Source organism: Heterodontus francisci, chromosome 13 (assembly GCF_036365525.1).
Source record: "Heterodontus francisci isolate sHetFra1 chromosome 13, sHetFra1.hap1, whole genome shotgun sequence".
Taxonomy (NCBI): Eukaryota; Metazoa; Chordata; class Chondrichthyes; order Heterodontiformes; family Heterodontidae; genus Heterodontus; species Heterodontus francisci.
In genome coordinates this window covers 64534272-64561095 of record NC_090383.1, presented here as the reverse complement: position 1 = coordinate 64561095, position 26824 = coordinate 64534272, and the positions used below count along the sequence as shown (strand labels likewise).

At 43.3% G+C, this 26824-nt stretch overlaps 1 protein-coding gene across 9 annotated transcripts in view; it reads right to left on the bottom strand.

The window, feature by feature from the left end:
- The window catches only part of LOC137376405 (girdin-like), a 413979-nt gene that overhangs the window by 188045 nt on the left and 199110 nt on the right, over positions 1-26824 (bottom strand). For all 9 annotated transcript variants that reach the window (XR_010976210.1, XR_010976209.1, XM_068044907.1 and 6 more), the window contains 2 exons: positions 15906-16043; positions 6668-7738 (listed from right to left, as the gene is read on the bottom strand). Coding sequence is in view for 7 of the 9 variants with exons in the window: in XM_068044907.1 (XP_067901008.1) it covers positions 6668-7738; positions 15906-16043 (1209 nt within the window). In the remaining 2 variants the exon portion in view is untranslated. The remainder of the gene's footprint in view (positions 1-6667; positions 7739-15905; positions 16044-26824) is intronic.

Sequence of the window (26824 nt, the reverse complement as noted above, 5' to 3'; positions counted from 1 at the left end):
CTCCAAGGCTAACAATGGTGAACTGTTCAGCAGATCTTCCTTGGTTGAGGTACAACAGGCAGAACCTGATTTGAGGCGCGTATCTCAGTCGGCATGTTCTAAGGCAGAGGCTTAAAAGGTTTGAGAGTCTTATGTCAAGAATGACATTTTGATCAGGAAATGGAGACCTCCCCAGAAGCTCACTGATGAGGAATGGGCTGTAGGCTATCAAATTGTTGTCCCTCCTTGCCACCGCAGTGAGATTTTGAGAATTGCCCAGGAGAAACCAGTCGCAGGTCATTTGGGTATTTGGAAGACTCAGGCTAGGGCAATGGCTCATTTTTACTGGCCAAAGCTGCATAAGGATATGGCTGACTTTTGTAAAACATTTCACACATACCAGATGTTTGGGAACCCATAGCCTTCGATGAAGCCAGCTCCATTAATGCCAATACCTGCATTTGAAGAACTATTTAAATAGGGTTCTTGTAGATTGTGTTATGACCCGACTTAGTCCTAAGAAAGGGTCTAAGTATCTCCTGACCATCATGGATTTGTCCACTCAATTTCCAGAGGGAGTACCATTGAAGAAGATCACAGTGAAAGGTGTGATTGAGGAGTTGGTCCAGTTTTTCACCAGGTACAGGTTGCCAAAAGAAACTCAGTCTGACCAAGGGTCAAATTTCATGTCAGATGTATTTCAGTAGGTCACGTGTAATTTAGGAGTGAAACAGCTCCAGTCATCTGCTTATCACCTGCAATCCCAAGGTACTTTGGAGAGGTATCACCAAATCCTAAAGAGTATGATTAGGGCCTATTGTCTTGCATATCCCCAGGACTGGAATAAAGGGACATCATTTTAGTTATTCGCAACTAGGGATCCACCAAATGAGTCCACTGGTTTCAGTCCCTTCAAATTGGTCTATGGGCATGAGATTAGGGACCCCCTTAAACTCATGAGAGGAGATTTTGGCACTGGAGAAGGAAATTTCCTTCCTAGATTATGTGCCAAAGTTGAAGAAAGACTCTCGAATGCTTGTGCGATGGCCAGAGAACAACTCAAGGCTTCTCAGCAGGTGATGAAAGCACAAGCAGATAGAACAGCTAAGGCATGTAGTTTTCAACCTAGGGATAAGGTGCCTTTGCCTGGTGAACCATGAAAGCTAGATTTAATGGATCCTACTATATCAAAAGGGAACTCCGTGAGGTGAACTATGTAGTTAGTACCCCAGACAGATACAAGAGTCAAAGATGTGACATGTAAATATGCTGAAGAGGTACTATCACCGTGAGCAGTCAGTCAGTAGGTGTAGCATAGTTGGTAGAGAATTTAGACGGTGATACTGGTGCACGTGATGAACCCTATGATGAGTCTGAGACTGAGTTCTCAGATTGAGCTTCTTGCGGTGAAGCTGGTGAACACACAGGTGTTGGAGGGTTTGGATAAGGTGCTACATCATCTACCTGAGCAACAGAGCTGACCTATTGAGGGAATATAAGCCTGTATGTGCAGATAAGCAATTCTCTGGCTGTTGATATGGTTGATGTAGGGGAAGTTACACTGATTAAACAAAACCCCTACAGTCTCAATCCCAGCAAACTGGCCAAAGTCAGGGATGAAGTTCAATACATGTTAAGTAATGATATAATTGAACCCAGTCAAACTGGTTGGAATTCGCCTGTCGTTTTTTTTTTAACCAAAACCAGATGGTTCTCAAAGATTCTGCATTGATTACCGAAAAGTTAATGTGGTCACTAAGAAGGACTCCTTGCCGATCCCAAAGCTCAAATATGGTATTGATACAGCGGGGAACTCAGCCTTTGTTAGCAAGATTAATTTGCTTAAGGGAGGGATATTGGCAAGTCCCCTTGAGCGGCCAAGCCAAGGAAATTTCTCCTTTTGTGACACCAGATGGTCTGTTCCAATGTAAAATCATGCCATTTGTTATGAAAAATGCACCAGCTACATTTCAAAGATTAACCAATCAATTGATTGCCAGGTTGAGTAGTTCTGTTGTGTACTAATGACCTTTTGATCTACAGTGGCAGGGAGTGACCATGCTTGACATTTGAGAGCTCAATTTGACATGCTGGCCAAAGCTAACCTTGTCATAAAGCTGGCAAAGAGAGAGTTTGTGAAGGCCAAGGTTGCTTATTTACGACACATCATGGGGTCAAGGCCAAGTGTTACTGCAGAAGGCCAAGGGTCAGGCGATAACAGATTTTCCTGTACCCAAGGCAAAGAAAGAAGTGTTATGATTTCTGAGTGCGTGGGTTCTACAGGAAATTTGTCCCTAATTTCAGCACAGTAGTCACCCCATTGACAAATTTGTTAAAGAAATACATGGAGTTCGAATGGTCAGAGTCATGGCAAACAACATGAGAAGTTAAAGGCCATTTTGCTAAAGGAGCCCATTCTTGCAGCCTCAGATTTTAGTAAGCCACTCAAGGTGGCTATCAGTGCGAGTGACGTAGGGGTAGGAGTGGTGCTGCTCCAAGATGATGCTTGTATTAAACAGCCCATGAGCTACTACTCTTCTTGGCATTTCTTCGCGGACAAGGATTTTGGGAAGGTTGCTCTCATCGGTTGCAAGCCCGCTGGTGACTAGTCAGGCCTATCCGTGACCAGATTCTCCCACAGCGGGTACAGGCGAAGGTGTAGTCGCTGCTGGGGGGAATTGGATCTATCCTTCTCCTCCTTTTCTCTTTCATGTTGGTTCTTCGTTCAGTCTCAAATAAAGGCCTGCTCTGGTATGCAACCGAAACCCGACCTGAGCCCGACAGAACCACATCCGACCCGAGCCCGACCCAGCCAGAGTCCTTTGATCTTTTTCCCGCGCCCGACCCCCGGAATGAAGTTGATTATATCAAAGAGATTGTGCTCTACTTGGATGGAATCACTCACTACAGACTAGTGCTGAGTCCTGATGCATGATTCCACCTGTTCAAATTTAGAAGCTTTTCCCTCCCTGACCAAAAGGCAGCACTGTGTCCGATCCGGCCCGACCCGAGCCCGAATGCCAGACCCGGAAGAGAGACCTGACCCAAACCTGTCACGTCATCGGGTCTGGTTGGGTCAGGTAGCTATGCTCTAGTCTCAAATGTCTCTATAGCTCTCCTGATGTAGCATCTCCAGGCATCACAATCTATGGACTGTGCTTTCTATTGGCGATGGTCAATGTGGCACACAGAGAGGGACTTCAAGTTGTCACTGAAGCGTTTGCATAGGGCTCCTCTGTTCCTTTTAGCAGTGGTCAGCTCTCCATACAACATGATCTTGGACAGGCGACTGTCGTCCATCTGGGCACCCGCCTAGAATAGTTGGCTTTTCAGGAGGATGGTCTCGATGCTGGTGACGTTGGCTGATTCCAGGACTTCAATGTTTGTGACGCGGTCATGCAAGCGGAGCTTGAGGATGCTTCAGAGGCAGCGCTGATGGAAGCGCTCTAGAAGGCACACATGAGGCGGCACAGGATCCATGAAATGGCGCCATAAAGAAGAGTGGTGAGGACTATGGCTTCGTACACTTCGAGTTTGGTCTATGCTCTGCGCTCTAGGAAACTTAATAAGCATCAAAGTACTTGACCATCGAGAAAGAAGCTTTAAGTCTTGTGTGCCTTGACAACAGTTTGAGGTTTATGTAATCATTAGACAGGAGGAAGTATTAGTTTCTACAGACCACACTTGTGTTTCTAGAAAAGTTTAGAACAAAGAACCTCAGGCTGTTTCGCTAGAGTTTGATGTTACAGCCATTTACACTATAAAAATGTGCATGCTGCAGGGAAAAACAATGTAATTGCTGATGCTCTGTCCAAATTTAAAGAAGGTATGTAAGAGAGAAGTAAGGTTCTGAGTTATGATAATTTTATGATGTTTGAATCCTGCTAATCCTAACTGTCACATTTACTTGGCTTTGTTATTGGTTACCCCCTTATGCTGTTGTGAATATATGTATAATTATGAACTATGAAAATGTTACCAGTACAATATGTAACAAGCTAGTTGTTAAAATGTTTATGATGTTAAGAACTTACTGTATTTCTCAACTGTTGAGAAGAAAACTTTACTGTGGTAAAACTTTCTTTTTCCCGGGGGGGGCAGGGGGTGTGGAGGGAAGTGTGATGGAGTCCGCAGTTTGCGAGACCACTGAAGGAGTGTATGCAAGCTGTTATCTGAACAGATGACTTGCTGAATGCTCTGTTCGATACACTGACTCTGGTTTCAAAAGTTTTTTTTTTGAGACAGTCCCTAACTCAAAGTGCAACTAAAAACTTCAGGGTTCTAGGGAGAAAGAACTGGTTAGAACCAAAAAAAAAATCCAAGCTCAGCTAACAAGATCAGAGAGCACAAGCAAGATCAGACAGTGCAAGCAGGCTGAAGGAAGTGAAAGCAGAATCCAAGAGCTGGCATAGGCAAATAGGAGTTATTGCAGCTGTTTTGGTTACTTAAGGTAATACTGGTGGATCCTTGCCATCAAGACTGTCATGAGCAGAGCTAAGGAGATTTGGGAATAGTGTGCCATTTATGGTGGAAACCGTACCCATGGAATTCGGGATTGAAGAGGAACTGTTGTAGGATGGGAATTGATGTCTGAATCTTGAAAGAAAGGTGGAGATCTACCTGAGGAAGTTCAAAACTTTGAAGGACTTTGTGGCTGTGATTGATGCCATATACACTGAATGGACTGCCTCGTACATCTGAGAGATCTATCTTCGTTGTATCTCACAGTTAACATGCAATTTGTAAAATATGTATTGACCATAATTTGTCTATTAGTTCATGGTTAATTTACATTGATCTTGGTTTAATTGTTAGGTTAAAAGTTATAAAAGTGAAATCTTGTCCATTTGCTATTTTTACTGGGGTCATTCAGTACATTCAGTTCTTTTGTTGATCTCCACAAGGATCATAACAGTAGTCTTTGACATGGTTCATCCTCCTCCAATGCTTCGTCTCCGTTTGCCAGCTGTATGAGACTGCCCTTGCCTGGTTCCATTATCGATGCAGTCATAGCCAGAGCACCTGCCGCAATGGCATCACTTCCCACTGCCATGCCGTTACTGCTGGAAACTCAAGGATCTATCCTTGACCCCCTCCTATTTCTCATCTACATGATGCCCATGGCGACATCATCCAAAAACACGTCAGGTCAGATTCCACATGAACACTGACGCCCAGCTCTACCTCACCACCACCTCTCAAACTTTCTGCTGCATTTGATTTTCACACTGCTTATTCTGACATCCAGTATTTAAAAAGGGAATAGAAATTAAAGTTAACTTGAAGTGGTAGAAATATCCTGTAATTAAATATTGGAAGGACCGAACTCATTACTTTCAGCCCCCTTGCTTGACAACTGCCTGTGACTGAACCAGGTTGTTCACAGACTCAGTGCTCTATTTTACCCTGATCTGATCTTCCGATTCTATATCCTCTCCATTTCAAAGACCACTTACTGCCACCACCATAACATAACCCGTCTTCTGCCCTTGCCTCACCCCACTTTCTGCAGAAACCCTCATCCGCAACTTGGTTTCCTCCACCCTTGACTATTCCTCTGCTCTCTTGGCCAGCCTCCCACCTCCACCCTCTGTAAACTTCAGCTCATCCAAAGCTCTGCTACCTATATTCAGACTTGCACCAAATCCCGTTCACACATCTTCCGTGTGCTTGTTGACCTATATTGGCTCCCAGTCCAGCAACGCGTCAAAATTAATAATCTCATCCACGTATTCAAATCCATCCATGAACATGCCCCTCCCTAACTCTGTAGCCACCTCCAGCCCTACAATACTCCGAGAACTCAGTGTTCTTCCAATTTTCTTGTGCATCCCCGATTTTCTTCGCCCCTCAATTGCTGGCGGTCAGATTCTAGTTCCTAAGCTCTGGAATTCCTTCCCTAACCTCTCCACCTCGCTTTCCTCCTTTAAAACACTCCTACCTCTTTGACCAAGCTTTTAGTCACCTGTCCTAATACTTCCTTATGCGGCTCTGTCATATTTTGCCTTGGGAGATTTCACTATGTTTAAGGCATTATATAAATGCAGTTATTGCTGTAGCAAAAGTTTATAAAGGTTTAGTAAAATATTTGACTAGTTTTAGTGTCATACAAATATTTGCTTCAGCATCACAGTATGTCAGCTGAATACTTCAGCAACTTGTAAGTTGAGGGAAGCAGCAATTTCCCTTCATCAACTTTGCGATCTCTATTTCTGGAAATAGGATGTTGACAGATATCCACTACAAGCCCATTGACTCTCTCAGCTACCCTCTTGATTACATCCGGTTCTTGTAAGGACTCCATTTTGTTGTCAGTTTTTCTGTCTCCATCGTACCTGCTCTGATGGCATTTTCCACACCAGCGATTCCAAAATGTTCTCTTTTTCCTTAGCCCCGACTTCTCCCCAATGTAGTAGATAGGGCCCTCAACCAAGACCATCACATTGCCCCCACTATCACCCTCACCATCCCCCTCCCAATACCACAATAGGGTTCCCAATGTCCTTAACTACCACCCCACCAGCCTCTGCATTCGACAGATCACCCTCCATCATTTCCACCACCTCCAGCACCATCCCACCATCAAACACAACTTTCCTTCCCTCCACTTTCAGCATTATAAAGAGAAAGTTCCCCACTGTGACACTCTGGTAAAATTCTCCATCACCCCACAATAAAAGTATCTTACCTCTCGTAATGTTACTAGAGTCTTTTTATCAATAGTTGCCTGTTTGACTAGCTCCTTATTGTCTTTTTCTAAATCTTTCAGTCGCCCATAAAGGTCTTTGAATTTGTTGATTTCTTTCACAAGCAATTTATTTTCTTTTTCAAGATTAGATATTGTCATGTTGTTTTCATCTAGTGTGGAGTCCTTGATCTCAGTCTGTTGGCGCAATCTCCTATTTTCCTTCTCAAGCTGCTTCTTATCTTTCTCCAGTTGGACGGTCTCCTGCTCCAGCAGTTTGTTTTCCTTCTCTAGTTGTTGCAACCGTTTGCTGGAGATTTTTAGCTCTTCCAGGTTTCTTTGCAAGCTCTGGTTTTCTGCTTCTAAGTCCTGAAGCTCATTTTCCAACTGATTAATCTTTTTGTTACTGTTTTCCAGGGCCTTTTGGAGCCGATGATTTTCCAAATCTAGTCCTTGATAGCTTACTTCTAATCGTTCAGTTTTCTTGTTACAAGCCTTCAAGAGATCCAGGCTCTTGTTTAACTGTTCTTTCTCATTTTCCAATTCTTTGTTCTCTAGCTCTAATTGTGCCAACTTGACACCATTAGACTTCAAACTCTCCACTGTCTTCCTTAACTGCAAATTTTCATCATCAAGTTGGTTGTTTTCTTTCTCCAAGATATCTAATTGCACTGTAAGGTTTTTCAAGCCATCTAATGTCTTTTTCAGCTTTCTATTCTCCATTTCTAGATCAGAGTTCTCCTGTTCCAAGACCTCTACTTTTTCACATGTAATTATTAGACCAGTTATCTTCTTCTGCAACTGTTCATTTTCTCTTTCCAAGCGACTCAAAACAGTCTCAAGCTCCTTTGCCCTTTCCCCTTTTTCTTTATAGTGTTCCAACTCCTTTCGAATTTGTTTCTTTTCAAACTCTAGTTTGTTCAGTTTACCACTGGTCTCTTTAATAGATTCATGCAGGATTTTGTTTTCTTTCTCTATGTCTTTCACTTTAGCTTCTGCACTGATTTGTGCACGTTGCCTCAGGGATGCGATGGTCTGATTCAAGTGTTCATTTTCCTGCTCCAATACTTTGATCTACGATACATAAGTGAAGTAGAGGGAATTAATTTCAAATACAAAAATTACTAGTTCACTGTTACAAATCTTTGACAATATGCAAAACTATGCAAGATATTTTATTCTTGAAGAAACACTAGCAACAAGAACTAAAAAGAAATGTAGCAAAAAGGTAGTACTGGCATCAATGGACTTTCAACAATTTGGCAGACTTGTTTAGAGTCCAAAAGGGTGGCTTACGTGGGAAACTGAAAAACGTATATTAATATTGATGGAGCCGCTCTTCAGAAACGGAATGACTCCTGACAGTGCACAGCATGTACAGAGCGATCGCGGACATCATCGGTGTGTGTGAACATTTGCAAGCTTGCCAGTATGAATGCGCGAATGTGCTCACTGACATCACCACGCAATGATGTCTTCACCCCTCAATAGCCACCGTCGCCACCACCATTCTCCCCAACGGTATCGCACTCCCTTCCACCATCTCCTGCCTAAATCGTGCTTTTAATTTCACGCTCCTGACTACTCGCCTCCGCACATTCCCCCCACCCCGGGCCACTCACTCCCGCCTTGCCACATCACCACCCACCCCCCCAACCCCCTTTGGCCACTGGCTCGCCACCCACTCCCTGCCTTGCTGCTTCCCTCTCCCCTCGGCCGCTGGCTCCCTGCCTCACTTCTTCAGCCGCTCGTCTCCCCCCTGCTGCTGCTTCTCCGGGCGGCAAGGTGGGGGGGCGGACGAGCGGCCCGGCGGGGGGGGGGAGTGGCAAGGCGGGGAGCCAGTGACCGAGGGGTGATGGGGCAACACGGGGAACAAGCAGATGTGTGTGGGAGGGAGTGGCGAAGAGATGGTGGGAGGTAGCGGGATGGAGGTGGCGATTGCAGCCATGAAGGAGGTTTAATTCATTTTTTGTGTCAAATTGAGCAGTGTCATCTTTATTACTGGCAGCTGCCTGAGACATCGCAGACAGTGACGCTTCAGTCGATGAGGCTGCATTTGCGCATGTCAGTACTGCACCACCTAGTGGTTGTGTTTTCAGCAAATGTAGCCTTTCTGAAAATAAAGTGAACTCATTATTTTTGACAAAGGAGATTGAATCCCATACTATCCAACTATTTTTCCAATTCTGAGGAAATGTGGGAGATGACCAACGGACTATGCATTTCCAGCATGTCTGCTTTTCATATTTCAGTTTTTCTATTGCAAAAATTACTGGCAACTGAGGCAGACATAGACAACGGCAAATAAGATAGATGCAAAGGGGGCAATTTGATCCAAGTTTTCAACATATTATAGAAAACAGATAGGGTTAATAGAAAGTATTTCCACTGGTTGGGGAGTCTAGGACTAGCAGCATAATCTAAAAACTAGAACCAAATCTTTCAGGATTGAAATTAGGGAACCTATATGCACAGGAGATTAGAAGTTTGGAACTCTTTTCCACAAATGGCAATTGAAGCTAAATCGATTGTAAATTTTATATTAGATCAATAGATTTTTGTTGACTAAATATATTGTCAGGCAAACCCCCTCCGCCTGTCAAGACTGAGGCACACATTATTTCGCCTGGTCTTATTGTAACAGACCCCTGGACACCTTTCTCAACTAGGTTTGTATATCAGCCATGGATCTCACTGAATGGTGCAACAAACTTGCTCCTATGTAACAAAAAGTCAAAGCCATTACTTCATGACTTGAGATTCATAGAATCGTGAAGCTAGATATAATCTGTATACAATCACTCAATATTTTAGCCTTAACATTTAAAGAGAACTTTCAGCTCTTCTCTTGTTACACATTTACTAGTTAAAAGGTAATTAAAGCAAAATATGTTAGAAGCAAATCTATCTACACTAACTGATAATCTATACTGTGCATCTTAAAGCAGGAAAAGTTGATGCAATTCAAAGACTTTCCATATGGATGAAAATTTTAAAATTCCATTATTTAATACTTTGCCTACATTAAACGCAAACAATTTCGCAGAATTACAGAATTTGCACATCCTCCAAGTTTAGATTTTGACTACTAAGTAAATTTCAAGGGGAAATATTCAGTCTTTTCTGTCCAACATAATTGATATTTTGTGAACATAATGGGCCCAATTTTAACTCTGTGTAAGTGGAGGGGTTTTGCCTTAGAAATACTGGAACTATAACCATATGCAAAGTAGTGAATACTGAAAAAAAAAATCAGGTTGCGTGTCAGCAAAAGAAGCATTTCCAATTGAAGAGGCTCAAACATAATCTCAAACAGGTACTGATTGCAGAGCTGTCAGCATAAGTATTAGGATTGCAATTTATGATCATAAAGAGATCCAGTTAAAGCAGTTTAAACATATGGAATAGTGTTTACATTTTTGAAATGAAATACAAAATGTTCCATAGAAGTGATGCTTAACAGGCCCGTGAATACCTCAGACATAACTGTGCTAAAAAATTATTTAAAGAGTCAGTGTAGATGACGCCATGATATCTGAAAATGGATGAAAGCCGATTTACGAGCTAATAATACAGGCTGATGCATATATGTATGCCAATCTAGAAAACTAGTAAAAAACTAACCGACAGTTTCAAACAGGGCCAGTCACCCTCAAAATAGTAATAAATCAAGGACAGCTAAGATTTTAAGCTACTATATCAAAACAAATCAAATGTTGTGGGGGACATTTTCACAGGACTTCTTTAGCTTGTCTGCAGTAACTCTGACAAAGTGCTGCAAAAACCCCAGAGGAAGAGTCAGGCTTCATTGCAAGAATAGTGACACACTGTTGGCACTGAATGAGCAAGCAGGTGACCAATCGCAGAGGTTGGGATCGAAATCCAGTGGCTCCTCAATAACATTGCCAACTATCAGCAATTGCCTAAGAATCTCCCAGAATGTGACATGAATCTCTCAAGCACTTCTGGCAGGAGTTGGGGGTGGGGAGGAAGAGAGAGATGAAGTGTGCTCAGGGACAAGGGATTGGGGTAGGAGGAATAGGGTGATAGTGGGCAGGAGGTTTGGGGCTTGGGGTGAAGAGGGACAGGGAGAGCGTGGAATAGAGAATTTTTTCCCTCTGAGAACAAGGGTGGGGGGGGGGGGGTCACAATCTGATCAGAGATAGGTCATTCAGGAATGAAATCAGGAAACACTTTTTCATACAAAGGCTGGTGGAAATGTGGAACTCCCTCCCTCAAAAAGCTGTGGATGCTGGGTGAATTGAAAATTTCAAGACTGAAAAGTGTACATTATGAGGTAATATTAGGAATACGGCTCAAAGATGGGGAAACGGAGTAGAGGTCCAAATCTAATTAAATAATGGAAGAGGCCTGAAGGGCTAAATAACCCACTTCTGTCCTAAGAATGGGGGTTGAGGCACAGCCTCAAGGGCTCAAGGGACAGAGACAGTGGGGTAGGTGTGTGCACTCGACATTTCCTGCAGCAACACGCTGCTCTGGATGCGTGTTTTTTTATTCATTCATGGGATGTGGGCATCACTGGCTAGGACAGCATTTATTGCCCATCCCCAATTGCCCTCCAGAAGGTGGTGATGAGCCACCTTCTTGAACCGCTGCAGTCCATTTGGGGTAGGTATACCCACAGTGCTGTTAGGAAGGAAGTTCCAGGATTTTCACCCAGCGACAGTGAAAGACCAGCGATATAGCTTCAAGACAGGATGGTGTGTGGCTTGGAAGTGAACTTGCAGGTGGTGGTGTTCCCTGCATCTGCTGCCCTTATCCTTCTACGTGGTAGAGGTCGCGGGTTTGGAAGGTGCTGTCGAAGGAGCTTTGGTGCTTTGCTGTAGTGCATCTTGCAGATGGTACACACTGATGCCACTGTGCATCAGTGGTGGAGGGAGTGAATGTTTGTGGATGGGGTGACAATCAAGCGGGCTGCATGGTCCTGGATGGTGTCGAGCTTCTTGAGTGTTGTTGGAGCTGCACCCATCCAGGCAAGTGGACAGTATTCCATCACACTCCTGACTTGTGCCTTGTAGATGGTGGACAGGCTTTGGGGAGTCAGGAGGTGAGTTACTCGCCGCAGGATTCCTAGCCTCTGACCTGCTCTTGTAGCCACGGTATTTATATGGCTGCTCCAGTTCAGTTTCTGGTCAATGGTAATCCTCAGGATGTTGTTAGTTGGGGATTCAGCGACCGTAATGACATTGAATGTCATGGGGAGATGGTTAGTTTCTCTCTTGTGGGAGATGGTCATTGCCTGGCACTCGTGTGGCATGAATGTTGCTTACCACTTGTCAGCACAAGCATGGGAACACCACCACCTACAAGTTCACCTCCAGTTCTTGCCACATTTCTACACAGACTGCTTCAGTATCTGATAAGTCACGAATGGTGCTAACATTGTGCAATCATCAGCGAACATCCCCACTTCTGACCTCATGATTGAAGCAAGGTCATTGATGAAGCAGCTGAAGATGGCTGGTCCTAGGACACTACCGAGGGACTCTTGCAGTGATGTCAAGGGCAGTCACTCTCACCTCACCTAGAGTTCAGCTCTTTTGTCCACGTTTGAACCAGAGCTGTAATGAGGTCTGGAGTTGAGTGGCTCTAGCGGAACCCAAACAGAGTCACTGAGCAGGTTATTGCGAAGCAAGTGCTGCTTGATGGCACTGTTGATGACACTTTCCATCACTTTATTGATGATTGAGAGTAGACTGACGGGGCGGTAATTGGCTGGGTTGGACTTGTCCTGCTTTTTGTGTACAGGACATACCTGGGCAATTTTCCACATTGCCGGGTAGATGCCAGTGCTGTAGCTGTACCAGAATAGCTTGGCTAGGGGCGCGGCAAGTCCTGGAGCACAGGTCTTCAGTGCTATTGCCGGAATGTTGTCAGGGCCCATAGCCTTTGCAATATCCAGTGCCTTCAGCTGTTTCTTGTTATCACGTGGAGTGAGTCAAATTGGCTGAAGACTGGCATCTGTGATGCTGGGGACTTCAGGAGGAGGCAGAGATGGATCATCAACTCGGCACTTCTGGCTGAAAATTGTCGCAAATGCTTCAGCCTTATCTTTTGCACTGATGTGATGTGCTGGGCTCCCCCATCATTAAGGATGGGATCATTGTGCAGTCACCTCCTCCAGTTAGTTGTTTAATTGTCCACCACCATTCATGACTGGATGTGGCAGGGCTGCAGCGCTTAGATCTGATCCATTAGTTATGAGATTTCTTAGCTCTGTCTATCGCATGCTGCTTCTGCTGTTTGGCACGCAAGTAGTCTTGGATTGTAGCTTCACCAGGTTGACACCTCATTTTGAGCTTTGCCTGGTGCTGCTCCTGGCATGCCCTCCTGCACTCTTCATTGAATTGTGTGTCAGAGCTTCTAGCAACTGAAGTGGGTGAATGGGAGCAATGCAAAAGACGAGCAGTCAGTAAAAGGCTGAGTGATACCCGGGGACTTTATCACGTGTAAATAGCCAAAAGATTGTTTTCACAATCACATGGGGTGGTGCAGTGGTTAGCACCACAGCCTCACAGCTCCAGCGACCCGGGTTCAGTTCTGGGTACTGCCTGTGCGGAGTTTGCAAGTTCTCCCTGTGACCACGTGGGTTTCCGCCGGGTGCTCCAGTTTCCTCCCACAGCCGAAGACTTGCAGGTTGATAGGTAAATTGGCCATTGTAAATTCCCCTCATGTAGGTATGTGGTAGGAGAATAGTGGGGATGTGGTAGGGAACATGGGATTAATGTAGGATTAGTATAAATGTGTGGTTGATGGTCGGCACAGACTTGGTGAGCCGAAGGGCCTGTTTCAGTGCTGTATCTCTCTATGACTGTTGGGTGAATGGGAAACAAGGGAACGGAGACTTAGTTTTCACACTGGAAGAACTATGGGAGAAGGGAGGAGGAAGGTTTTTGAATTGAGGGCTATAGAACCTGGGATGTTTCACTACAAATGGCGACTGAGGCAGAAACTAGATCATTTAAAACGGAATGGGATAAGTATTTGAAAAGCAGGAATATAAAAAGATCTGGGGTTTGAATGTCTAAAACAGCTTCTTTCTCATTCTGAGTTTAGTGCCTTCCTTCCCTCCCCACTCACTGTAAGAGCACGTATACAGCTATCAGATGCATTGACTTACAACTCTGTACCCTGTTAGCTTTAAAAGGATATTACTTCACCTAAAATGCAACAATTAATTTTGACATATAGCTTTGCTCAGCAATACAATGGAGCTTTATCACAGCAGCACCATGCATTCTTACATTGTACTCTCAAATAGTATGTATCCTGCTGTACCAACTAGCCACTAATGATGCCTTTAAGCTCTGCAGCCACAACACAGCAATCCGGAAATTCTTGTACAGGCAGAGGACAAGTCGGTCCCTTTGTTACCGCGCATGCGCAACTGCGCAAAAAAGTTTAAAGGTCCCACACACTATTCCAGTACAGTTACAACATTGGCATCTAGCCAACAATGTAAAAAATTCCCCAGATTAGGTCCTGTCCACAAAAAGCAGGACAAGTCCAATGCAGCCAATTACTGCCCAGTCTACTTTCCATCATCAGCAAAGTGATGGAAGATGCCGGTGACAGTGCTATCAAGTGGTACTTAATCAGAAATAACTTGCTCACCAATGCTCAGTTTGAGTTCTGCCCCAGGACCACTTGGTTCCAGACCTCATTACACCTTGGTCCAAACATTTACAAAAGAGCTGAATTCCAAAGGTGAGGTGAGTGTGGCTGCCCTTGACATCAAGGCAACATTTGACCGAGTATGGCATCAAAGAGCCCGAGCAAAACTGAAGTCAATGGGAATCGGGGCAGCTGGGGGGGGGCGGGGAGTGGTGGCGGCGGGTGGAGAGACAGACTCTCCACTGGTTGGAATTGTACCTACCACAAAGGAAGGTGATTGTGGTTGTTGGAGGTCAATCATCTCAGTTCCAGCATATCACTGCAGGAGTTCCTCAGAGTAGTGTCCTAGGCGGAACCACCTTCAGCTACTTCATCAATGACCTTCCCTCCATCAGAAGTTGGGACGTTCACTGATGATTGCGCAGTGTTCAGTACCATTCACAACTCCTCAGATACTGAAGCAGTCTGTCCCAACATTTGGGCTTGGGCTTATAAATGGCAACTAACATTTGCACCACACAAGTGCCAAGCAATGACCAACAAGACAGAATCTAACCATTTTCCCTTGATGTTCGATTACATTACCATCATTGAAATGCCAACATCTTAGGGGTTAACATTGACCTGAAACTTAACTGGACCAGCCATTTAAATACTGTGGCTAGAAAAGTAGGTCAAAGGCTGGGAATTCTGCAGCAAGTAGCTTATCCCATGACTCCCCAAAGTCTGTCCACCATCTACAAGGCACAATTCAGGAATGTGATGGAATACTCTCCACTTGCCTGGATGGGTGCAGCTCCAACAACACTCAAGAAGCTCGATCCCATCCAGGCCAAAGCAGCCACTTTATTGGCACCCATCCACCACCTTAAATATTCAGTCCGTCCACCACAAGTGCACAGTGACAGCAGTGTGCATCAACTCTAAGGTGCACTACAGTAGCTCGCCAAGTAGCCTTCAACACCACCTTCCAAACTCTCAACCTCTACCACCTAGGAGAACAAGAGACCAGATACATGGGAACCACCTGCAAACTCCCTTCCAAGTCACACACCATCCTGACTTGGAAATATATCGCTGGGGCAAAATCTTGGAACTCCCTTCCTAACAGCACTGTGGGTACACTACACCACATGGACTGCAGCGTTCAATAAGGATGCTCACCGTCTCCTTTTCAAGGGTAATTAGCGATGGGCAACAGATGCTGGCCTTGACAGTGATGCGCCTATCCCATGAACTAATTAAAAAACCTTAAATGAATAGGCCACGCACAACAGAAAAAAAATTAGAAGGGGCGTTGCTCGCCACCAGTCAATGTGTCTTAACAAAATCCTTTTGTTTTAATTAAATACCCCTACCATTCCATCGGAACTAAATAATGAGAAATGATCAGGATATGCAGTTATGGACCTGATGTTACATCTAGCCACAAGCATAATTTAACAAGCTATCAAGTTGATTAACCAATTCATACTGGCTTTGAAGCTCATACTGCATCCAAATCTGTCACTCAATCTGTTCGTTCAAATATGAGGTTATCGCAATGGAGCTTTGTTTAGAAATTTTCAAAACTGGTTTGTGAAAATGTACTAAATCATGTTCTTACTTGTCTCTCAGCATTTTCTCGAATTGTTTCGATAGTTTTTTCAAGCTGGGACTTCTCTTTTATCAGGTCATTGCTGAGACATTCAACATTTTGCATACTTCGTTTTTCATTACTGATCTCTCCCTGGAGCCTCTCCATCTAAAACAGAAAGAAGTAACACTTTTTTTTTTAAAGTGTAAGATGCAATTCTGCAGTACATTAGCCAACAAAAAGTGGCAAAATTCTAATGTTGCAACAAACTTAAATATTCACTAAAACAAAATCAGTAAGGAATTTGACCATTTTGTTTGCAAAGGGCGGCACAGTGGCGCAGTGGTTAGCACAGCAGCCTCACAGCTCCAGCGACCCGGGTTCAATTCTGGGTACTGCCTGTGCAGAGTTTGCAAGTTCTCCCTGTGACCGCGTGGGTTTTCGCCGGGTGCTCCGGTTTCCTCCCACAGCCAAAGATTTGCAGGTTGATAGGTAAATTGGCCATTATAAATTGCCCCTAATATAGGTAGGGAAATTGAGGGAAGGTGGGGACGTGGTCGGAATATGGGATTAATGTAGGATTAGTATAAATGGGTGGTTGATGGTCGGCACAAACTCAGTGGGCCGAAGGGCCTGTTTCAGTTCTGTATCTCTAAATAAATAAATAAGCTGTTAGGCAATGGGAAACTCAGCAAACTTTATTTGGCCATAATTAAGGCAGATTTTTAATTTACACTTATCTGTTATAAAGTCAATGTTATTAATTCAAGGCCTATCTACTAAGTTACAGTTCAGTGTTGCATTCCACCTTGTGCATATCTTGGGAGTCAGCTGGTTAGATAAATGAACAAAATTGAAGATAAGTGGCTCACATTATACTACATATATTGGTTTGAGCTCTGAACATGTATAGAGGCTCACTCACCAGCATCTGAATGTTGGTTAGATTTCCACGTTTATAGAGAACCGAGTGGCCTTGAAATTTGATTGTGCAGCCCTGTTTCTCAGGCAGGAAACAGGTGCTTAAGAGTCCAATATGTGCACTCAATCTGTTGGATGTGCGCCACCACCATATTTGTTACAGCATCCTGTAATTGTCCAGGATAGCCACCTGAAACAGTAGTTAGGCCCACTTGCCAAGACAACCAGAGATGCAATATCAGTTTCAAGCTGCTTAGCTAAATTGGATCATGACTGAGCACAGCAGGCATCGTGCATGCTATAGTCAATTTTCTGCATATCAAAAAAAATAGCAATCCTTAATGGAATTGCTGTTGGATGCAATCAAACGAGACAATTACCAAATGTATATTACCTGAGTGGAACAAGGAGGAGTGGGTCTCCTCAGCTCCACATTAAAACTGTGGGCCGCTGCTAGCCTGCGTTCACCCCCACTTCTGACTACGTCGCCCCTCTTCTATCCTCTCCAACTATCACATTATTTCTGACCTCTATTTCCTCTCCAAGAACCCTGCATGAATTATTGTATCAGAGCTTCATGCACATCATTCCCAAAAAATGTCCTGTTGTAATCTCTTCAGCCTGCTCTTATCATCCTCAAGATCCCTCTGCTCAGAATCACAAATCACATCCTCCATTACTTCTTGGTGGTATTTGATCGTTAATCATGCTATCCTCCTCCATTGCCTCTCCTCTAATTGTCAGCTGCATGCAACTAGACTTGCCTGCTTCACTCCTACTTGTCCTCATGCTGAAAGATTCTCTTTCCATCCTCTGGAGCTCTGGAAACTATACTTAAGCCCCTTCCCTTCCTCTTCAACTCTTACCCCAAGTGTCATTAACTACAGGTACAGAGTTACCTTTCATCCATAAGCTGACACCCAACTCGACCTGTCCACTATCTCCCTTGACCTGTTAAACTGCTTGTCTGATATTAAATTGTTGATGAGTCAAAAAGTTCTCCAACTGAATATCAAGACGACTAAGCCATTGTTTTTGGTAGTTGTCACAAAATCGCTCCCCGTCAGCCTCTTAACCTGGATCAGATCATGTGAAATCTTTGTGCTCTGTTTAACCAATGGTTGAGCTTCAAATACCAAGTTGCATTCATACAGCAATAAAACTGCTTACATCGACCTCTTCAATATTGTATATCTCCACACGTACCTCATTCCCACTGCCACAAAGCCAATATACTTTTATTGCTCCAAACTTAATTTTTTTTTTTATCATCCTAGCTGCAAAGTCTAAGGGAAAGAAACGGGAGCAGTTTCCAACCTGCCCAAAATTCAGTCACCTATATCCTGTCCAGAACTAAGAACCACTCAACCGTTATCCCCTCTTTGCCAATCTACACTGATCCCTGTCCTAATAATGCAACAAATTTAAAATCTTCTCACTCACCTCAATCACTCCATGATCTCACTGTCCCATCCTACCTCCGCAAACACCACCAGCTTCGCGATCCCTATTACCCTATTTGGCATTTAAAATGTTTTTTTTCTGTGCATTTCCACGTCTTTTAGTCCACCAATGGCAGCAGCATCTTGAGCCACACATCCATTCTCTGGAACCCTCTACTTCCACAACCCCAATCTACCTACTCTGAAAACATGCCTCAGTGCAAATCAAAAATATGTCCCACTGAAATAATTTAACATTTTAAAAAATTCTCATACTGGCCTGTCGTTTGAGCAAGATTGCCAATTAGTGTTGAAATTGAGTCATCATTATGCTGCTGTTCCCTTGACTATTTAACTTGAACCCAGGTCACAGGAACAAAAAGCCAGTGTCTAACCTACTGCATTAGCCAATTACCCCAACCACTGATTGTAAAAGCTCTGCACTCTTAACGAGGCTCCCATTCCTTTCCCTTAGTCTTTGCAGAGCTCATTACTCATCAAAGATTTTCCATATAAGATAATTTTTGTTTGTTGCTTGGTCATAGGTACATATTCATCTTGCAAGCCTTTGAAGGTATTAGGTTTGTCCTTAACTGAGCAAATATTTAAGAGTTTCAAATAAAGTTCAAGAAAGCAGTGTTAAGCCAAAACTACACAAGATTCTCCTGAAGAGGGTCTCGCACCTCTTGCCTAAGTACCACTCGACTGATTTCATACCTGAATTAAATCATAGAGTTTCTGTGGATGTAAGCTGAAGCCATTTTGCTGTGTCATATAACTGCTCTTTTTGTAGTGCAGGATGCACTGTTTTATTGCTTGAAGTAGCACTGGTGGTACGCAGCAAAAAAAAGTTTCCTTCCTCTCCCACATCTAAAGAGAGGGAGGAGATGAAAAGAAAGACTGCGGGGATTTTAAATCCCAGGACAGGCAGAGGAGGGGGGGCTTGTTAAAATTTCAAAATCAGAAATCCAACCCAAACCTGCCAACATGCCCCATTTCGAATTTTAACAGAGGTGCTTTAGGGGTAGGTGACTAACCCGCTCTCCAGAGATGGGTCTCATTTAAATATTTCAATGACGTTCCATGCTTCAAACTTTAGTAGGGTTTTAAGATGTAATGCTACAGGTTGTTGTGTATTGTAGTAGTGTGGATCAAGTGTTATTTAAAGAAGTCTCAGGTTCTTTGCAGGGCTAAATAACTCATTTATTATATATAGATATAACTACATTCCCCACAGGCCTGTCTAGCCAGCACAACTCGTGCTGCTTCTACCTTCTTCTCAGCCTACTACCCATGTGACTATGACATCACCTCAGTGGATGGGGTTTCCTCTCACTAGCTCGAACATTAACCCTTTCAGGGCCTTACACTACACCTCCCAAGTCTTTGTCCACATATATATTATACATACTCACACACATACATACATTCATTTTGACTTACTCTATCCCATCCCCCTCCGCGCTTACCCCCCACAATCCCCCCCCGCCCCGCCCAACCAACTCCCAAGTCTCTGTTCCTCACAAATTCAGAATATGGGCAGGCTTCTCAACTCTCCCTGACCGTGTTCTTATCAGGTTTAGATCGGTAGTCTTGCTTGAAATTCTTTTTGGACGACTTGGATGGCCTTCACCAATGTTTGTTGTATCCTGTTGTCTCTGGGTTTCTTGACCATCATCTGGTTCATCCAGGTAAATGATTGATTGTTACCTCTATGGAATAAGGATAATATTTCTCCTATTTTGTCATATCCTACTCTCTGCTGTGCATACTAGGTATGATATCTGATCATTTTCATCTTTTTGGATAACAATATCTTCCTGTTCTCTGTCTCTTATCCATACCTTCTCGCCTTCCTTTAGCTGAGGTAAGTTTCTGATACGAAATCTTTTGTTATAATTGTGAGCTTGGTGGTCCCTGTAGTACTTCTCTCTATCTTGGACTTTTCAATAGTCTTTGACATTTAGCCCCAGAAGTAGTTTTCTAGGCAAAATGGGAAGTTGGGTTTTTATCTTCCTCCCCATCAACAGCTCAGAAGGTGATAGTCCACACAACAATGGAGTAGATCGATATTTAATCACTGCAATTGGAAGATCTTACTTCAACAACACCTTTATGGTTCTTACACCTCTTTCATCTTTGCCATGCGACTGAGGATATCGCGGCGAACTCGTGTGATGAAATTCTCATTTTCTTGCAAACTGTGTGAAGTATTTATTGGAGAACTGTGGTCCACTCACACGACTTAGTCAGGAATACTGTTACGAGATTACTTCTATTTTGATTTTTAAAAAAATATGTTAAGGACTTGCCGTTGAATTATGGACATTGATTCATCTGAATCTTAGAGAAGCTGAACTTTGCGTTTTTTAAAAAAAGGAAGGTCACTAGAAGGTTTGGATTGAGAGTGGAACTGTAAACAGTGACTAGAAGGCATCGGTTTTTAAATATAAACCCAACAGGGGTTGTTTTAATTTGCAGAGATTTTGAAGAGAGGTGACAGGCCAAGATTTATAGATGTCATGAGACTGGGCTTCTGGAAAGTTGTGGCTCCATTTTGAACTGTTTTTTTTTTTAAAAAGCCAGTTGGCTTATTGACCAGCCAGGAGAAGACAGCTTACCTCTTTCTCTTGAAAAGAAATACTGTATCAAGAGATTCCTATTTCCTCCTGTAGTTGAAGAAAGATGCACAATTAAAGAACTATCATGTCAAATGTCTGGAACTTGTTGCTGCATTTCTTCTTTAAGACCTGACCGAAGCCTTCTGTAGCTGCATTTCTTAGAATGCCTACCCAAACTGATCATCATCACCTGGAAAGAACTGTTCTAGGAAGATTCCATTGACAGCCATTGACACATCACCGAAACAAAGGACATCTTTCCATACCTTCTTTTCAGCCCAAGTGCTTTTTTTTTTATTCCTTCTATTTCTTTGTAACAGATGTAAGCAAAAATCTCTTCTTTTCCCCCACAGTTAACCGGTTGAGAATGTATGTGTGTGTGAGGGCCAGGATAAATAAGAGGTTTTAATATTTCAATTTGTGTATATGTTTTACTTTATTATTGGTTAGGATTTGTTTTACAATAAACAGATAATTTTGTTTTTTTATTAAAGGTGGTGTGCTTTATTCTGTGGAAAAAATAGAGTATATGAGTGACTGTTTTGGTAAGTGGGAAAATTTTAATATATATTGTGACCTGTGGAGAAGTGGGACTGAATTAACAGTGCACTCCTCCCACCTCAGTTGTAACAATACCATGTGCCGCAAAGGTCTCTTGCAAATTCTGGATAACAGATTCTGTCGTTGTTGACTACAACCTTTTCACTTCAATCCATCCTGAAAAATAATCCATCACGATTATACATGATTTTCCATTGTGCATAAATAAATCCAGCCCTAGTCATTCCCAGGGTTTGGTTGGAAATTCGCTCTGCTCCGGTCTAGTATTGCACATACTTGACAGTTCAGGACCATGTTTTTTATGTCTTTGGATATTTCTGGCCACCACACTGATACTGAACCCGTGCTCTAAACTTCATTATGCCCATGTGGCTCTGATGTAGATGTTCCAAGATATCCAGGGCAAATAAAGCGAGGATATTGAGAGGGGTAGAAGAACTGCAAGACCACAGGTCCCTGAAGGTGACAGGACAGGTAGATAGAGTGGTGAAGAAGGCATATGGAATGCTTTCCTTTATTGGCTGAGATATAGAATTCAAAAGCAGGGATGTAATGCTGCAACAGTATAAATCTCTGGTTAGACCACAGTTGGAGTATTACGTAGAGTTCTGGTCACCACATTACAGAAAGGACATAATTGCTCTGGAGAGAGTACAGAGATTTACAAGAATGTTGCCAGGGCTCGAAAGTTCCAGCAATGAGGAAAGATTGGATAGGTTAGGGTTGTTTTCCTTAGAACAGAGGCAGCTGAGGGGTGACTTAATAGAGGGGTACAAAATTATGGGGGGCCTGGATACAGTAGACAGGAAGGACCTGTTTCCCCTAGCGGAGAGGTCAATTACCAGGGGACACAGATTTAAGGTGATTGGTAGAAGGATTAGAGGGGACAATGTGGAAAAACCTTTTCACCCAGAGGTTGGTCGGTGTCTGGAATTCACTGCCAGAAACTGTGATGGAGGCAGAAACCCTTAATTCTTTTAAAAGGTACCTGGACATGCACCTGAAGTGCTGTAACCGGCAAGGCTATGGACCAGATGCTGGAAAGTGTGATTAGATTGGACGGCTAATTCTTTTGGCCGGCACGGACACGACGGGCTGAATGGCTTCTTTCTGTGCCGTCATTTTTCTATGGTTCCATCCAAACTGAGTGAACCCAGAATAACTAGTCTGTCATTATACACCATCAAAATCATCGATGGTTGTGCAGTGCTTTCTGAATTTGTAGTAAGTTTCCATGGTCTTAGCACTAGGACATTCTTGATGCCTACAATAATAGTCATATACAAATACATTCTTCATCCTGCTCTTGGGCATGGTGAGTTTCTTGCAGTTTTTGTATATTTGCTGGCCACTATTGTGCAGTATATTGTGAACACGACTATCTCGTCCAAAGTTCATGTTCTGTGGAGTCGGATGGTCTATCATTGCTCTTGATAGCACATCAGCGCAAGTCTGCATCTTTCCCTGAACATATACAGCATATCGCATCAGTCATAACGGAACCTCTGAATTCTTGGAGGCATTTTTGCAATCTCCTTTTCATCCAGTAAGGGAACTAATGGTTTGTGGTCAATCTCAATGACGACTTTCAATCCCATAATGTAATCAGAGAACTTCTCGCAAGCCCACATGACTGCAAGTGCTTCTTTTTCAATTACCGCATATCTGGTCTCTGTCTCAGACAAAGCTCTAGATGCATAGTAGATTGGTCTTAGATAACCATCAGGCTGTTCTTGGAAAAGTACTGCCATTAACCCTGTGGATGAGGCGTCTGCAGAAATCGTTGTTGATGATGTAGGGTTACAGTGTGGTAAGATGTCAGGCGAAATGAGCATTTCTTGAATCCTTTGGAATGCCTGTTCTTGATGTGAACTCAACACCATATTTGATCTTTTTCTCAAAAATTGTCTTAATGGCTTGGTGACCTACGCTTGATGAGGTAAAAGTTTGGCTAATTGATTCACCATTCCAAGAAATCTTTGGAGCTGTTCAACAGAGGTTGGGGTTGGAAACTCATTACTGGCTCTCGTCTTTTGCAGGTCTGCCATTATGCCGTTGTTACTTACTATATTTTCCAAGAAATGAATTGACGCTGTTATGACCAGGTGAGAAAAAAGTCCAGGGGTTCCCTTTCAGCCTTTACCGGGTCTTACTGTAACAGGGCTTTATTTTTAAACACACTGTTTTTAGCTCCCCCTTGGTGAATCCTTGTTCACTGCTTTCCAATTATAAGGTAAAAAATTGAGCACAAACAGGCTTTCTTAGGTTTAAAGGTGAAATTTATTAAACTTAAACTCTAATTCGGTTAACGCCTACGGATACACGACGCGCCCACACTAGCATGCATACGCGATACACACATGCAGATAGGGACAGAAAAGAGAAGGAAAAAGTGGAAAGGTTTGAGGCAATATCTGAAGAGTTGTCACGGTTCTTCGAGCTCACTGTACTATCCTTGTTTGTCAGTAATTCTTGCTTTTCGTTGGGGCCCAGTATTATTCTTAAACCTTGTTCACTATTGGAGACTTTTCTCTCTTGGGGTTCATGTGTCTTCAACGAATTCCGAAGCTGGGAGAAAGAGATGGGAGCAGACAGGCGAGGAGAGGGTCTTTTCAATCCAGGAGAAAACAGCTTTGAGTTCAATTCTCTGTGGCAAGTTGAAAAGGCCCTGGAACAGCCAGTTACTCATGTGACCAGTTCACCTAAACAGTCCTGGCCCTTGTGGATTGTCTTGTCCTAGCAGACCTTGGAATGTCTCCTCTGTACACAATACCTGGTGATCAAAGATCCATTGTGGGTTAAGTTGGAGCAGGGAATAGTCCCTTTGTCCTTTCAAGTACTGTCTGTAATATGCAAAAATGCCTTTCCAGCCAGTCTGGCAGCCCTTGAGAGGCCTTCTCTTCTTCCCAGCAACAATTTGAAGTTTTAATGCCCATGTGGCAAAATTAATGTGCCTCATTCTTGGCAGGTGGGGGCCTGCATGACAATGTCTTGGAGAATTCACACTTGTTATGCATGAGCCCTTTTTCCTGACAATGGCTTAAAACCACTTTTACACTTTGATCATGTTCTTCGATGGAAGATCCATGCACCAGTATGTCATCCATGTGACATATCAACCCTTAGAGGCTTTGCAGAATGTTGGACATGGTCCTTTGGAAGATCTCAGGTGCAGATATTATACCAAATGATAAACGATTGAAGGAAAATCTTCCAAATGGTGTGATAAATGTTGAGCAATCTTAACTTCTCATCCAACAGAACCTGCCAAATGCCACTATTCGCGTTGAGTTTAGCCGACATTATGCGTTTGGATAGCTTCGCTAGGCTTTCGTCTACTGACGACATAGGATAAATTGCCCTTTTCACTGCTTTGTTAAGCTGCATTAAATGCACACAAATGCAGAGAGTACCATCTGGTTTTGAAACTGGAACCATAGGCGAACACCACTCTTGGTTTCGTGACAAGAGAAATGACTCCCATTTTGGTCATCTCCTCCAGCTGATTTTGTACTTGGTTCATCAACAGGTGTGGTATCTCTCTGGGTATAAAGTTGCATACCAGTATGGCATCCTCTTTTAGCATAATTCTATACTCTGTCTTCAGCCTTTCTAGATCCAAAACAATTTGGGATAGTCTGCTGGAAAGTGACTGTGCGTCTTTGGCTGTTTGCCTTCATCCACCTTTTTGAGTAGATGTAGGTCTAAGCATGCTTTTCTGCTTAGCAGGGAAAATTCTTGGTTCTTCAAAACGTATAGGGTTTCCATAATCTATCTTCCTTTACACTGGAGAGTTGCTTGAAGCTTACCCTACACCTTCAGTTGGATCCCTCCTGGACCATACAACTGTGGCCACTGGTTGTAAGCAATGTCTCACCAACCAGTAGCTCTTGGTATGACTGAACTGTGACACGTGCACCTGTGTCCAATTTGAAATTAGTAATATGTCCATTTACATAGATGTCTGCCGTCCAAAATCCTTGATTGAGGTCGTTAATTTCCCCTAGGAAGTCTCCTAGTTTATCTTGCACTGCAAGCTGTTTCACCTCATTCACCGCTCTATGCGTAAAGGCTTTATGTTTGTAAATTTGAGAGAAGAGGACTTGCACTGGCATATCATTCCGAAATGGCCTGTCATTTTCAATTAAAGCTTTCTGCTTTATTAGCGGGACACTGATCAGGTCTGTGGGTCTTTCTGGCTCTACAGCGCTGGCGTGGTTTCCCGGTCTCTAGCACCCTCTCACCTGTGTGTAACTTCTTGTCTGGAGATAGCTTTTCCATCCTGGGCTTCAGGAACTGAACGGTTGTCGGATCTTTTCTGACCCACGGTCTCTCTTCAGGCCTCAGAGTAGCTCTGTTCTGTCTTCGAACTTCTGTCTGTTGTACCATCTGAATCGCTTTTTCAAGTGTGAAGTCGTCTTTGGACTGCAAGAGATCTGACAAAGTCTCATCAGCTATTCCAACTACTATTTAGTCCCTGATCATCTCAGACTTCAGTTCTCCGTACTCGCATCCTTCAGCCAATCTGTACAAATCATTAATGAAAGCATCCACAGATTCGCCTATCTTCTGGACTCTCTTTTAAATTTTGCATTTTCCAGGATCTTCTCAGTCCTCAAATTAAGATATTTGTCAAATGCTTGTTACACCTCTTAAAATTTGTCTAAAGTTTCATTTATGCCTTCACGTCATCAGCAATGGCACCCACAGAGCATAAAAGAGAATTAACTTGTTCAGCTTCTGATTTATTGCGTAGCTGAGAAACTTTTCTAAAACTTAGAAATCTTTTTCTCCACATTGACCACTTCTTTATCTGATTGGGTCCTTCCCAATTCGGGAAGCTTTCAGGCATATGTTTTGAATCCATTCTTTGCTGGACTTTTTAAATTTAGGATGTTCCCCTTTCTTGGAAGGAATTTTGTTCTTTCTTTTAGACTTGCTTTAATGGAGGTGTCCGTGCACGTTTTGAGAGTTCCCGCACTTCGCCCTCGCGGACATTCCTAGTAAAAGATTTGGGTCTTTTTCTCTCTGTGCACTATGCACTATTACAAAATTGCATCAGTCTTTTCTAAGGGTTTCTTCCCCGATCCCTGACTGTTGATACCATGACTCGCCCGATCGCTGCATTCTAGATTTTATTTGCAGACCAGCACACTTCTGTGGTGCAGCCTGAATGCCTGCACAGCTGACTCACTCCTTTGGCTATGGAGCAGCTCTGGAGCTCGTCCCTTTGTGAGTGTCCCTTTGAGATCTGCTGTCTTCTTGGCACTACTATATGAGGCGAGGTCTTTCACTAATTTCTGGGTGACCCCACCGCTGCCGCCATATTGTGTACTGTAGTAGCGTAGATCGAGTGTTGTTTAAAGAAGTCTCCGATTCTTTGTAGGACCAAAGAATAACTCAT